The sequence below is a fragment of the Eschrichtius robustus genome, chromosome 2 (assembly GCF_028021215.1).
Source record: "Eschrichtius robustus isolate mEscRob2 chromosome 2, mEscRob2.pri, whole genome shotgun sequence".
Classification (NCBI taxonomy): domain Eukaryota; kingdom Metazoa; phylum Chordata; class Mammalia; order Artiodactyla; family Eschrichtiidae; genus Eschrichtius; species Eschrichtius robustus.
In genome coordinates, this window is record NC_090825.1 from 60863807 (window position 1) to 60877179 (window position 13373).

Sequence of the window (13373 nt, forward strand, 5' to 3'; positions counted from 1 at the left end):
CAATGTAAGAGGGTTCTAATTTCTCCACATCTTTACCAATATTTGTTATTATCTGTCTTTTAGATATTAGCCATCTAGTGCATGTGAAATAGTGTCACATTATGTTTTGAACTGCATTTCTCTAATGACTAATATGTTGAACTTCTTTTCATGTGCTTATTGGTCACTTGCTCACCTTCTTCAGAGAAATGTCTTTCAAATTCTTTGTTTTTAATTGGGTTGTCTTTTTTATTGTTAATTTGTAAGACCTCTTTTTATATAATCAAGATACAAGTTCCTTATCAGATATATGATTTGCAAGTATTTTCTCCCATCCTATTGGTTGTCTTTTCACTTTCTTCATGGTATCCTTTGAGGTATAAAAGCTTTTCATTTTGATGAAGTCCAATTTATCATTTTTTTCTTTTGTTGCTATACTTTTGCTATCACATCTAGGACATAAAGGTGACACTTCGTACCGCCCGAGGACACAAAGATTTACTCATATTCTTTCTAAGAGTTTTATAGTTTCAGCTCTTATATCTTGGTCTTTGACCCATTTTGAACTAATTTTTGGATATGTCATGAGGTAGGGATCCAATTTCATTATTTTGTATGTAGATACCTAGATCCAGTATTATTTGTTGAAGAGACTATTCTTTCTCTTATTGGAGGGAGTTGACACCCTTGTCAAAAATCTATTAACCACATATGTGAGATTTTATTTCTGGACTCTCAGTTCTATTCCACTGACCTGTATGTCTATCTTTATGCCAGTACCACACTGTCTTGATTACTACAGCTTTGTAGTAAACTTTGAAATTTGTAAGTTTCAATCTTGAAACTTTGTTTTCTTTACACAACTGTTTTAGCTATTCTGGGGTCCCCTTTACTTCTACGTGAATTTTAAGATCAGCCTGTCAATTTCTGAGGGAAAAAAGCCTGCTGAGATTCTGTCCAGTGTTGATCATTTGGGTAACATTGCAATCTTAACAATATTAAATCTGATCCATGAATTTCTTTCCATGTATTCATATTTTCATTAGTTTCTTTCAACGTTTTATAGTTTTTGGTATACAAGTCTCATAGCTCTTCTTTAAATTTATTAAATTTATTTCTATGTTATTTTTTGGATGCTATTGCAAATAAATTTTCTTAATTTCATTTCTGGAATGCTCATTGCTAGTTTAAAGAAATACAGTTAATTTTTTGTATATTGAGATTGTATCCTGAAATCTTGCTATATCCATTTATTAGTTCTAATAGTTTTGTTATGGATATAGGATTTTCTATACAGAAGAGCATGTCACTTGTGAATAGAGTTTTATTTCTTCATTTCTAATGTGGATTTTTTTTTTCCAACAGTTTTTTAATTAATTAATTTATTTATTTATGGCTGTGTTGGGTGTTCGTTTCTGTGCAAGGGCTTTCTCTAGTTGTGGCAAGCGGGGGCCACTCTTCATCGCGGTGCGCGGGCCTCTCACTGTCGTGGCCTCCCTTGTTGCGGAGCACAGGCTCCAGACGTGCAGGCTCAGTAATTATGGCTCACGGGCCCAGTTGCTCTGTAGCATGTGGGATCTTCCCAGACCAGGGCTCGAACCCGTGTCCCCTGCACTGGCAGGCAGACTCTCAACCACTGCGCCACCAGGGAAGCCCCCTGGATGCTTTTTTTAAAATAAATTTATTTATTTATTTATATTTATTTTTGGCTGCGTTGGGTCTTCGGGGCTGCACGCAGGCTTTCTCTAGTTGCAGCAAGTGGGGGCTACTCTGTTGCGGTGCACGGGCTTCTCCTTGCGGTGGCTTCTCTTGTTGCAGAGCATGGGCTCTAGGCACGCGGGCTTTACTAATTGTGGCACTTGGGCTCAGTAGTTGTGGCTCGTGGGCTCTAGAGCGCGGGCTCAGTAGTTGTGGCGCGCGGGCTTAGTTGCTCTGCGGCATGTGGGATCTTCCCGGACTAGGGATCGAACCCATGTCCCCTGCATTGGCAGGCAGATTCTTAACCACTGCGCCACCAGGGAAGTCCCTATGGATGATTTTTATTTCATTTTTATTGTCTAACTGCCCTGGGTCAGAACCTTCAGTGCAATGTTGAAGAGAAATGCCAAATGCAGACATCCTTGTCTTGTTCCTGAACTCAGGAGGAAAGTATTCAGTCAGTCTTTCACCATTAATATGATGTTAGGTGCTGTGTTTCCCTAGACACCCTTTATCAGGTTGAGGAAGCTCTCGTCTACTGCTAGTCTGTTGAGTATTTTATCATGAGAGGATGTTGGTGTCTGTCAAATGCTTTCTCTGCATCTATTGAGATGATCATATGTTTTCCATCCTTTATTCTTACCATATATGGTATATTACATTGATTGATTTTTCAGATGTTAAACTAAACTCATATTCCTAGGATAAATCTCACTTGATGATGGTACATAATCCTTACTATAGGTTGTTGGATTTGGTTTGCTAGTGTTTTGTTGAGGATACTATACTGCTTTTGTTACTTAACATCTTATCATGAGCATTTTCCAAACGCTACGTGTTCTTCTGAAACCATTTTTAGCATATATATCTACCATAATTTAACTATTTTCCTATAAGACATTTAGGATACTGCCAATCATCCATTTATAAAATATATCTGTAATATATATTTCTGTTCATAAATCTCTGCCCAAGTTTTTATCACTTCTTTAAAGAGTTTTCTAGGAGTAGAATCACTGGGTCAATTCATATAATAATTTTTTAAGATTCATTCATAAAGAACTGCCTTCCAGGAAGATCATTTTGATTATACTCTCAATGACAATAAAAATGCCAACTTCAGCATCTCCTTGCTAATATCATCTCTTATAAAGAAACTTTACTAGTTCAAAAAATAAATAATAGTATTTCTTATATTTATTAACGATCTGAAATTCTTTGATAAACTATCAGTTCAAGAACAACTGAACCACTGAACTAAAATGAGTGAAATGCTGTATTTAACGATTTTTTTTAATGTGAAACAGGATCACAGTGGGAATAAATACAACTATCTAGCTGATTAACAGTACAGTAAAACCCCTTTAAGAAGTACTTTCAAGGGGAAGGAGGCTGCTCACTAAAAAATAAAGTCGTCCTTTCACCATACCGAAATAAGATACTTTTTATTGACCAGTTCATGAAACAGCTCACCAAAGGAATTTCCCCAAAATACACTAAATTTTTTCTCCTTCCCTGTTCCTTCAATGCATATATTTTCATTTGAATCCTAATGATCTCAGTCAAATACGCAAGACTATTTTTTGAGGGATTTAATAGGAGCATCTTTTCACATAAAGCATAGAGATTTTGATCAAGTCAATACTTTACTGACTTCTTCAAAGACAGTCCATTGTAAAACTGGATACCAGTATATAATAAATGGCACTTTCTTCCCCAGAAACTTTTCTAAATTGATAATCAGAATAGCATAGTAGCATAAGATGGCTACCAGAGATGCTGCCTTTTAGGAAAAAAAAATGAAATACTTTGACTATTGGCACACTGATTTTTTTTTACATTGAAAGTGTTAGCTCCAACACAGAGATCAGTAATCTTCAAAGCAAATGAGGAAACACTATTTCAGTTTACTAGTATCTTTCCCCAAACTTGTTGACATTATTGAAAAACAGTGTACTTTCTGAGAACATTTAGGGTAATTTCTTCTACAGAAATCAAAGTAGCCAAGTCTTATCCAAGTTTGTTTCTCCAACATGTAGCAGAGTTCCTATCAAGTGATAAGCTCTGATTAATATTTGTTTATAAAATGAATGAACCTAACAGTAGCAGCCAATTAGCCACAAAAGATTTTGTTCTGGAACTAAGTAATTGCTATGTCTTACCCTTATTTTATAGAAGATAGATGGTGAGGGACAAATAACTCCATGTTTTAGTTCAAAGCTAAAACAAACAAACAAAAAAGAGACTAGCTATTGCTGTAGTCACTTTGAAAGTAATATCTCTTCCTAGAATTACCTACTAAAAACATACTAGGTACTGCCTTTTTCCTTATCTTACTATAGAGATTCACCTCTTGCTCTAATTTAAAATTCAAAATTCTAACATTTAATGTATATACTCCCCAAAATCTAGTCTTAGAAGAATCAAATGACTGTGTATGTGTGGAAGAAATAATTTTTGAAACCTACAAAAGTAATTTCATCTAAACCATTAAACAATTTTTTCTGAAACAAAAAGATTATTACCGTAAAGTATATGATTAAGATTTTACCTTTACAGTAGACTGGAAGCATGACACTTTCTGAACTTGTCTGCCAGTATCACAATCCCATACCTAAATTTATGTTAAGAAATAATTTCTCAGCAGAATTTTAAAACCTTAATTATAATTTTTCTAATAAATAAATCACAAATATTACACATTTACATAGAAAATATATAAAGCATGAAATATTTCATGTTTATACTACCACAAAAATCAATTCATCAACTTAGCATAGCAGACTTATAATCTAAAATAAGTCTGAGGTAAATTTTACTATCAAACCATTTGAAAATACCAACAAAATGAATGGTCTGAATACTGAATGTTTACAGGCATTAAATATTGCAACTATATAAAAAGTTTTATTCCCCAAAACAGTCTACCGTAATCTAATAAACATTGAACATAAAATATTTATGCTAAAAACTATCACACCCATTAATTAACATTTACTGAAAGCTCCTTCAATGTGCCTGGCATCATTTACTACTGTTATCTTGATTGAAAGAAGACAGTAACAGTGTATTCCTATTACCTACATACATATTTAAAATAATTAGAGGACCTCTCATAAAATGTCCAAGGTTAGTTTGACCTAAGGAGCATAATGATTTTCAAATTTTTCATACCATTTCCTATGGTAAGATATACATTTTATATCATATCTGAGAACACATTTGCATACAAATAAATATGTGGACTCTTAAGACCATCACTTGACAAAGATATAAAGTCTACCCTCAGCATTTAATTAATGAAGTTAGTTAACAGCAAAGACCCAAGCAGGGTAAATTTAGAATTCATATGAATAAAAGGAACTGCCAACAAAGCAACCTGAAATTATTTTAAACAAAACACGTCATTCAGCAAAGGAAATAACTCTATACTATCATTTACAGTTAAAGTTTATACTGATATTGTCCCAGCTACTCACATCTGTACTGTAATAGTAATTTTAATAATTGGCTCTAAATAGTATCATAGTACCCTAGGAACAGTCTAATAAAAAGTATTTGATATTCTATTTTTGCAGAGATTATAATGATGCTGAAAACAAACCCAAAAAAGAGACCTTTAGTCCATAAAATAACATTTGCCTCAACAGAGCAACAGTAGTAAAGCTACTCTGACCTAAACATATGAGTGCATATTATGCCCCTGTTTATGCAATATTGTAAGCACCACAAAATATGGTTTATCTCCACTTAAACCTTTTCTTCAAATTCTTTCACCTATTGGCAATCTGTCTAGAAATCACTTCAGCTGATGAGCTCATTTAAAGTGTGTCATAAACTATGTCTTGGTTCTACAGAAGCCTAAGAAACACCTATACCTTTGGACTTACTCCAAAACTTACTTCAGTAATGCTTGAAGCTATTTAAATAGAATTCTCAGATAAGCATAGACTTTTCAAAGTTAATCTATGATACCTTAAAACAAAAAAAGTAATGAAAGATTAGCTATCCATAGCATTGAGCTATGGCTTTCACAGACCCAATTCCACATACAAATATAAAAGGGCTAAATCTGTTTAAGAAAAATATTTTGAAAGCAGTATTACATAGTGATTCAGAGCTCTGACTCTGCAGTCAGTCTGTTGCCTTCTGCCCTATACTCCTGCATGACCTTGGGCAAGTTACTTAACCTCTCTGCGCCTCTCTTTTCTTATTTGTAAATGAAAATAATAGAAATACTTATTATAAGGATTAAATGGGTTAATAAATGTAAAATAGAACAATGCCTAGCACATATAAGCAATTTATAACACTTTACTACAGCTACTACATCTTAAATTTTCAACTAAAAGTATGGGGAGGAATGATCATTTACATTTTTTAATTGTTTTAAAATACCAAATATGGGGCTTCCTGGTGGTGCAGTGGTTAAGAATCCGCCTGCCAATGCAGGGGACATGGATTCAATCCCTGGTCCAGGAAGATCCCACATGCCGTGGAGCAACTAAGCCTGTGCGCCATAACTACTGAGCCTGTGCTCTAGAGCCCACAAGCCACAACTACTGAAGCCCACGCGCCTAGAGCCCGTGCTCTGCAACAAGAGAAGCCATGGCAATGAGAAGCCCGTGCACTGCAACGAAGAGTAGCCCCCGCTCGCCGCAACTAGAGAAAGCCCGTGCGCAGCAACAAAGACCCAATGCAACCAAAAATAAATAATTTTTTTTTTAAAAGGCAAAGGAAACATAAATATTAAAAAAAAGAATCTGCCTGCCAATGCAGGGGACATGGGTTTGATCCCTGGTCTGGGAAAATCTCACATGCTGCAGAGCAGCTAAGCCTGTGTGCCACAACTACTGAGCCTGTGTGCTGCAACTACTGAAGCCCACGCACCTACAGCCCGTCCTCCACAGCAAGAGAAGCCACCGCAATGAGAAGCCCACGCACCGCAACAAAGAGTAGCCCCTGCTCACCACAACTAGAGAAAGCCCGCGCGCAGCAACGAAGACCCAACTCAGCCAAAAATAAAAATAAAATAAAATACTAAATATATTAAACACTGAGCAGATGGTAATTTGCTTTTCTGCCAGACTCAGATTCTCAAAAAGTTCTTATGGGTTGGGGCCATTAAGTTTCTTTTGCTGTACAATGAACAGGAAAAAAAAATGTGAATTATTCTCCAGTTCAACTCATCTTTCTCTAAATTGAAAAGCAATCTGAGATGATAAATATTTTTAAGCCCACATTCTCCCATTTCCTCTGTTTTATGTAATTTGATATAATAGTAACTCTGAAAAAAACAGCTTTAGTTATGAAGTTTCCAACAACAATAAGCCTTAACTTGCAATTTCCAGTCTAATACTTTTCAGACGCCTAATACTTTTAACTGTCTTATGAAGGCTAGAACAAAATCATTTTTGCTAAAACAGAATGTAGAGACAGACCCCAAGAGGATAAAGACTAATAACATATGTACTGGTCCCTTGGATCACCATAGCTATGTCACTTGGTTCTAGATTTAAGGATATAATAACTGTTCTGTCAGCAGAGGCTGTCAAGATCAGTTGATTTTTTTCTTCACAAGCTTCCAAAGAAGGAAATGTAATAATAGCTGTTATCTTTTGAGTGTGTCCATTGAGTTCCAAAAGTTTTTCTCCTGTCTGAAATATCAATAAAATGTTAATAGTACTTCATATTTCATAACTTAAATAATCTTAAATGACAACATTAAGAAAAATCACCAGGTAGAAAATATACACATTCCATCTGAAATTACTTAGATTTTACAATTTAACTTTAAACAATCAAATAGTATCTAAACATTAGGTGCTGAAAGAGTAGCTATAACTAATTTTAATTATTTTCTAATACAAAATACTACTTTTTAGCAGATTGTTATAGGAAGTTTAAAGGAGTATTCTTTCCATATGATTTTAAGATTATAACTGTGTAAATTAAGCATAAAAATATCAGTAACTTAATCAGCAGGAAAAAAATAAGGAGTCTTCATTACGCAAGCATCTGTTATCTAAGTCTTCACAGTTATAACGCTGTGGAAGAAAATAAAAGTCAGCATAACAGTAACAACAATTGGATATATATATCCAGTAATGTATCAACCACTCGTAAAGTCAGTATGGACTCTACTTGTCTCTAACATCAACAGCTATTCCCATCCATCCAATGTCTTCATCTATCAGTTTCTCACTGATTTCCCAAGTAGTAAACATACAAAAATGCAATGTAAATATAAGATAAATTGCAAATCTCTCCAAGGTTGCAGGATTTCATGATGTACGTATGAACATAATGTTAAAAAAAACTGCTTTAATCACAGGCAAAGCCACCGAAAAATGAGGATCTTGACTGAGTCAGACCAGATAACAACCCAAACAAGGGCAAGAAGATAAATGCTTCAAAAGAGAATAATTTGAGAATCCAAGGATCAGAAGAGAAGTCCTAGAGAAATTTGGTAAAGCCTTAAATATTTTTGAAAAAATAAACCTTTTATTACATTACTATTATAGTCAAACATGATAAGAATGCTATATCATGCTATCAAACGATTCTGACAGAAAAATTGTCTTCCACAGAAATCAACATCTGATTAATTTTCAGAATCAGTGCATAGTTGCTGATAACTTAAATTTTGTTTAATTAAGATTAAAACTTTTATTTTCATAATCTAGCATTTGTTTATCAGGAAAAAATCTTAAATAAAAAAACTCTATTATGGAACATTGGTCCTCATTTTAAATGGATTCATCCTAAGCAGCCCTTTCGAGCATTAATTAGTCTCAACCTACTGATATGCAGGTATATGTCCAGATAATGTTTATGAATGCATACAGTCATGTCTTTATTACACAATCCACATAGAAACAATACACACCTGGGCATTCCACACAACTACAATTCCATCATCACCAGCAGATGCAAATCTGGTTAGAGAAAAAAGGTCAAGAAAAAAAAAAATCACTGATGACATTTAAGTGCTAAGATTACTAAGATACCATCAGACCTTTTATTAATGGTATTTTGACTTACTAGTATCAACACAGATTAAGTTCTTTAAGCTAATTTAACAAATATTTGCAGAATACCTTCTAAGTTTTGTGCCAGGTACTGAGAATCCAAAGATAAATAAGACCATTCAGAGAGTTAAAATGAATAAACTGCTAGACTAAGAATAAGGGAGATCTATCAATGATCTTTAAAGTCCTTCCTTGCTTTAAAATTATAATGATTAAACCCTGACTTAAGTGACATGAAACCAAGCTGAGGAAAAGCTACAGTGACAGGAAGTGATATTCTAGGAGTGGAACAAAGGAATCATGTCCTTAGATTCCTTACTTTCTAGGTAAAGATATTTAGATATTTTAACTCTACTATTTAAAGCCAGTTTCTCTCCTTTGCTCCCCTCAGCTCTGTGGTCTTTCCACATAAATACTGCGTTCTTTGGTTTGGAAGGTTTGGTTTTTGTTTTGTTTTGTTTTGTTCAGCGAAAATTCTTGAAATGAAAAGAGGTAAAGGTAAGTTTGCTTCATGGCATGAAAAAAGAGCTGTGATGAACTAAATTATAGCTTCTCTCTCCTCTTTACCACCCATTCACTACATGTCAAGGAACAATCATCTATATTTTGTAGAGCAGAAGATAACCATGACACAAACACTATCAAGAAAAATCACTGGCACAGGATTATTCATCATAGTGCCTGCATTATAATAAAATCAAACATTACTCTTAAGCAGTGTCCCCACACAGTGGTGTACAGCAATCACATTGTAAGCATGTCAAGTAATTTGTTATTAATAATGTAGTACACAAGTTTGTAAATGATTTTTTTTAATTGGAGTATATAGTTGCTTTACCATGTTTATTAGTTTCTACAGTACAATGAAGTGAATCAGTTAAACATATATCCACTCTTCTTTAGATTCCCTTCCCATTTAGGTCACTGCAGAGCTGTAAATGATTCTTTAAGGAATCAAAATCAATTCAGTTGTTCCCATAATATCACTTTCATTCACTTGAATTCAAGGTTTGCTTTTCTGAATAGGAGAGAAAGAAGTGGTATTATAGAGAGCCAGCTATGAACTGCATGCGGTTATGGTTAACAACCACTAATAAATGGTACTCCGTTAGCAGCTATGGCATTTAGAAAACGTGTTACTTCCTTGCAAGACTGTTAGTGTGTTTTCACAAAAATCTGGGCATGCCTTGAAGAGCTTCATTAAAGTAATCATTGTTAAGCCTTATGTGTGTCATTGGGAGAAAAGCAGAGAAGTGATACATTAGGACACAAGAATTACTTTGTTCCTTAGAGTATCTGTTCTATTGAATTTTACCCTATAGATATCCATATAATCTCGCTACTTCAGTCATGTAACACTTTCCTTAACACTCCAAACTGAGCTTCAAGTTCAAATTTCTCATGCTCAGTTTCAAAGCCTCACAAATAGCTATTGTCTTCACTGGCTCTGACAATTCCCATACCCAGCATTCGTTTCAAAATCCTTTGCTTAAATCTTCTACTGCAGGAGCTAAGAGATTATCCAGGAGATGGGAAACTGGCCTAATACAGTCTGACAAAGTCCGTTAGTAATTTTTTAATATAGAGCTACGTATCTTTTTAACAGAAAGGACCTTTAAAACGTCTTAGTTAACTAGACAGAAATCACACAAAGAATTATTTTAAAATCCATACCTAACATTTATTTTATTTTCAAAATGAAATATAAAAGATATGGAGACTAAAAAGAAAACAATCATTTTATATTTTAAAATGTAATTTCTTATGTTTAATTACATAGATTTTCTGAATCAAAACACTAAACAATGCCTTGAGTATCAAAAATAGTTGCTGGATGTAAATCTTTAATAGCTTATGTTTCTAGGCCTACTGATTTCTTTTTATTTGTATCATGATGGTGGGGTGGGCAGAACTCAAGGTCTTAAGATTTCTTTGGTATAAAACATCAATTTCTATTGATTCTTGAAACTCTTATAATTGCTTTTCTCCCTTTTAGAAGAGTGCAGGTTTAAAATACATACTTTTTTCTAACCCTGATTGCTAACTTCCCATTATTGTTTTATCATGTCTGAATCTCATGACTTCACAATGAGATATGACTGAACGGTTGAGAGTTTAGAAATGAGATACAGAGCATTTCACCTCAAACTTTAATTCAATCAGTGGTGAACAAAAGTTAAATCTAAACAACGCTCAATAGTAATGCATGAAATCACAGCCCTTTTTTTTTTTTTTAATTGTTCAGAGGTCAATTACCCAGTGTGTATATTATTCAGGCTTTTCAATTCTCATATATTCTATTGTTTTGGGGGTGTTTTTTTTTGCCATTCCAGTATTTCTTATTACCTGCTCTAAAGAGGAAACATGAAGCTTTAAAATGTAAAGCAGTATGACTTTGCTACATATTAGTACCAATCACAAACTAATAAAAGGGTGGGAGATCATTTGCAAATTACAATTATCCATTCTCCTAGGATGAATAACTGAAAACTAGTAGCACTATATCAGTTTATCTTAAACTAAATCAGTTTATCCTCATCAGTCAAGCACACACTCCAGCCATCTCCAAATTTTCAGAAATGAAAATTCAACTCAAGAATCCCTAACAGTAAGATACACTGTAATTGATTAAAAGAAGTAATGAACCATAAAAAAGAAGTAATTAAGATGTCAATAAGGTTTAATCTAGTCAATGGAAGGAAGAATAGTGGCTATACTGTCATATAATAATATACCAAAAAAATTTTTAAACACTCTAAATTAATAGAATCCAAAGATTCAAATCTAAAGATAAGATTTTAAGAGAAATCCTTCTTTACTGATTAGCACAAAATGTATTTAGTGAGATTTTATGTCATGTGTTAGGGAAATGCCAAGATCAATTACATGTTGTTCTTGATTCAAGATCTTAAAACTTAGTGATTGTTTAGAAATGTACTATATTTCATCAAATATAAGACATACTATTATTTTATGTACTATTAAGGAAAAAATGATGTCAATTATTAATGAAAGACACCATCAATTATATGATGTATCCAAATTTTAAAGATGTTACAATAGGAAAAAATAGGCTTTTTAGAATCAATGAAATTTAGTAATTGTCGTATTTATTGATCTTTCTAATATGGTACTTTCTAGTCCAACAAATTTCTGATTATGTCTAGCAGGTTTAAAGGACTAAAGAAATGCTTTTTCAGTAAATAAATGAATAAGCAAACACTTAAGTGTTAAAAGGGCTCTGTAAAATAGATTAATAGTATTAATGTAACCTCACTTGTCCCTTCAATCATGACTAATATACCAACATATTGTCAAAACAAAACTAGAAATCCAAAATATGTAAAGCCCAGAATCTCACCACATACAAAAATAAATTCCTTTTATTTTTTCATTTTCCTGTCCCATTCTTATGCATAACCTTCAAGTTTTCTCAACTTGAAACCAACTCTTTAAAAATACTGAGACTGTACATTTAATTTAATGACATTTAATTAAATGACTAAGCAAAAACTATACGCATGAAAAAAGTTTAAAAACATGAAGTGTGATTTAATGAAGACCTATAGCAGAGCTTCTAGAATGTTCCATCCTCTCTTCCCCTCATTATGAGAATTAAATTAATTGTGAGAGTCAATGATCCACTCATTCAAGAAATATTAAGCATTAACTATATATTAAGCATTAATTTTGTGTATCTATATGCTTGATCCTGAGGGTAAAGATCAATGAGATAGTTCTTGCCCTTGAAGAGCTCACAGTCTACATTATTATGGAATGCTACAGGGTCCAAATTATGAATCCATTGAGAATTCTCAGTTATACTCATTTCAATTTATAGAAATCATTTCCTTTAAACACCTTTCTTTGGACAGCTCAGAGAAAGCACTCTCATTCTTGCCAACTGTGGGCTTAAAGTATAGCAAAGGTTCACAAAGATTTGTATAAAATAAAATATTTCCACAAGTAATTCCTATGTCCATTACCTACATGCTTATTTAATAGTCCTTATTCAAGAGAATTTATTTCAATTAAGTCAAAGGTGCTACAGATTCAAACATAACCTTAAAGGACATAAAAAAGATAATCCATAAACCTGAACATAAACTTTCCTGTACTCAATATTTACATAACCATAAAGCACTGGAAAAATAATAGAGTATTATTATGGCAATACAGAAGTCCCTGTGGTTAACTAACTTCCCACCAAATCCACAAGTACTTTCTAATCATGACGCAACTAAAACAGTATACAGTTTTTACAATGCAGTAAAGTTGAAAAATGCTAATACCAGAAACCAGACAAAAATAAAAAATAACAAAATTTTCACTTAAAATGAACTTTTACTTATCTTGTATTCTAAAATTACTTGAAGAAAGTTAGAGAAGTTTGTAGACAGAGACTTGTAAGAGAAGTTAAAGGCAACTTCAAAGCATTTTCAGGAACCACAGATACTGATGTCACTGATTCTTTCACAATGTACTTGAACATTAAAACTTTTTTTTCCTTGATTAAGTAATACATATTAACACAATTCCAATATGAATGTCTCACAAATAGAATAGAGACGGAAAAATTCCATAGTTCCCATGGTCATTTGGAAAGGTAAAACCTTTGGTAAATTTTCCCCTCCCCCAAATCACAAACAGAAAGCTAAACTACAT

At 33.3% G+C, this 13373-nt stretch overlaps 1 protein-coding gene across 1 annotated transcript in view; it reads right to left on the reverse strand.

Annotated features, from left to right (window-relative positions):
• The window catches only part of WDR41 (WD repeat domain 41), a 48464-nt gene that overhangs the window by 26557 nt on the left and 8534 nt on the right, over nt 1–13373 (reverse strand). The window contains exons 3-5 of the mRNA XM_068535545.1: nt 8567–8615; nt 7203–7334; nt 4229–4291 (exon numbers count right to left, since the gene is read on the reverse strand). Of these exons, the coding sequence (XP_068391646.1) occupies nt 4229–4291; nt 7203–7334; nt 8567–8615 (244 nt within the window). The remainder of the gene's footprint in view (nt 1–4228; nt 4292–7202; nt 7335–8566; nt 8616–13373) is intronic.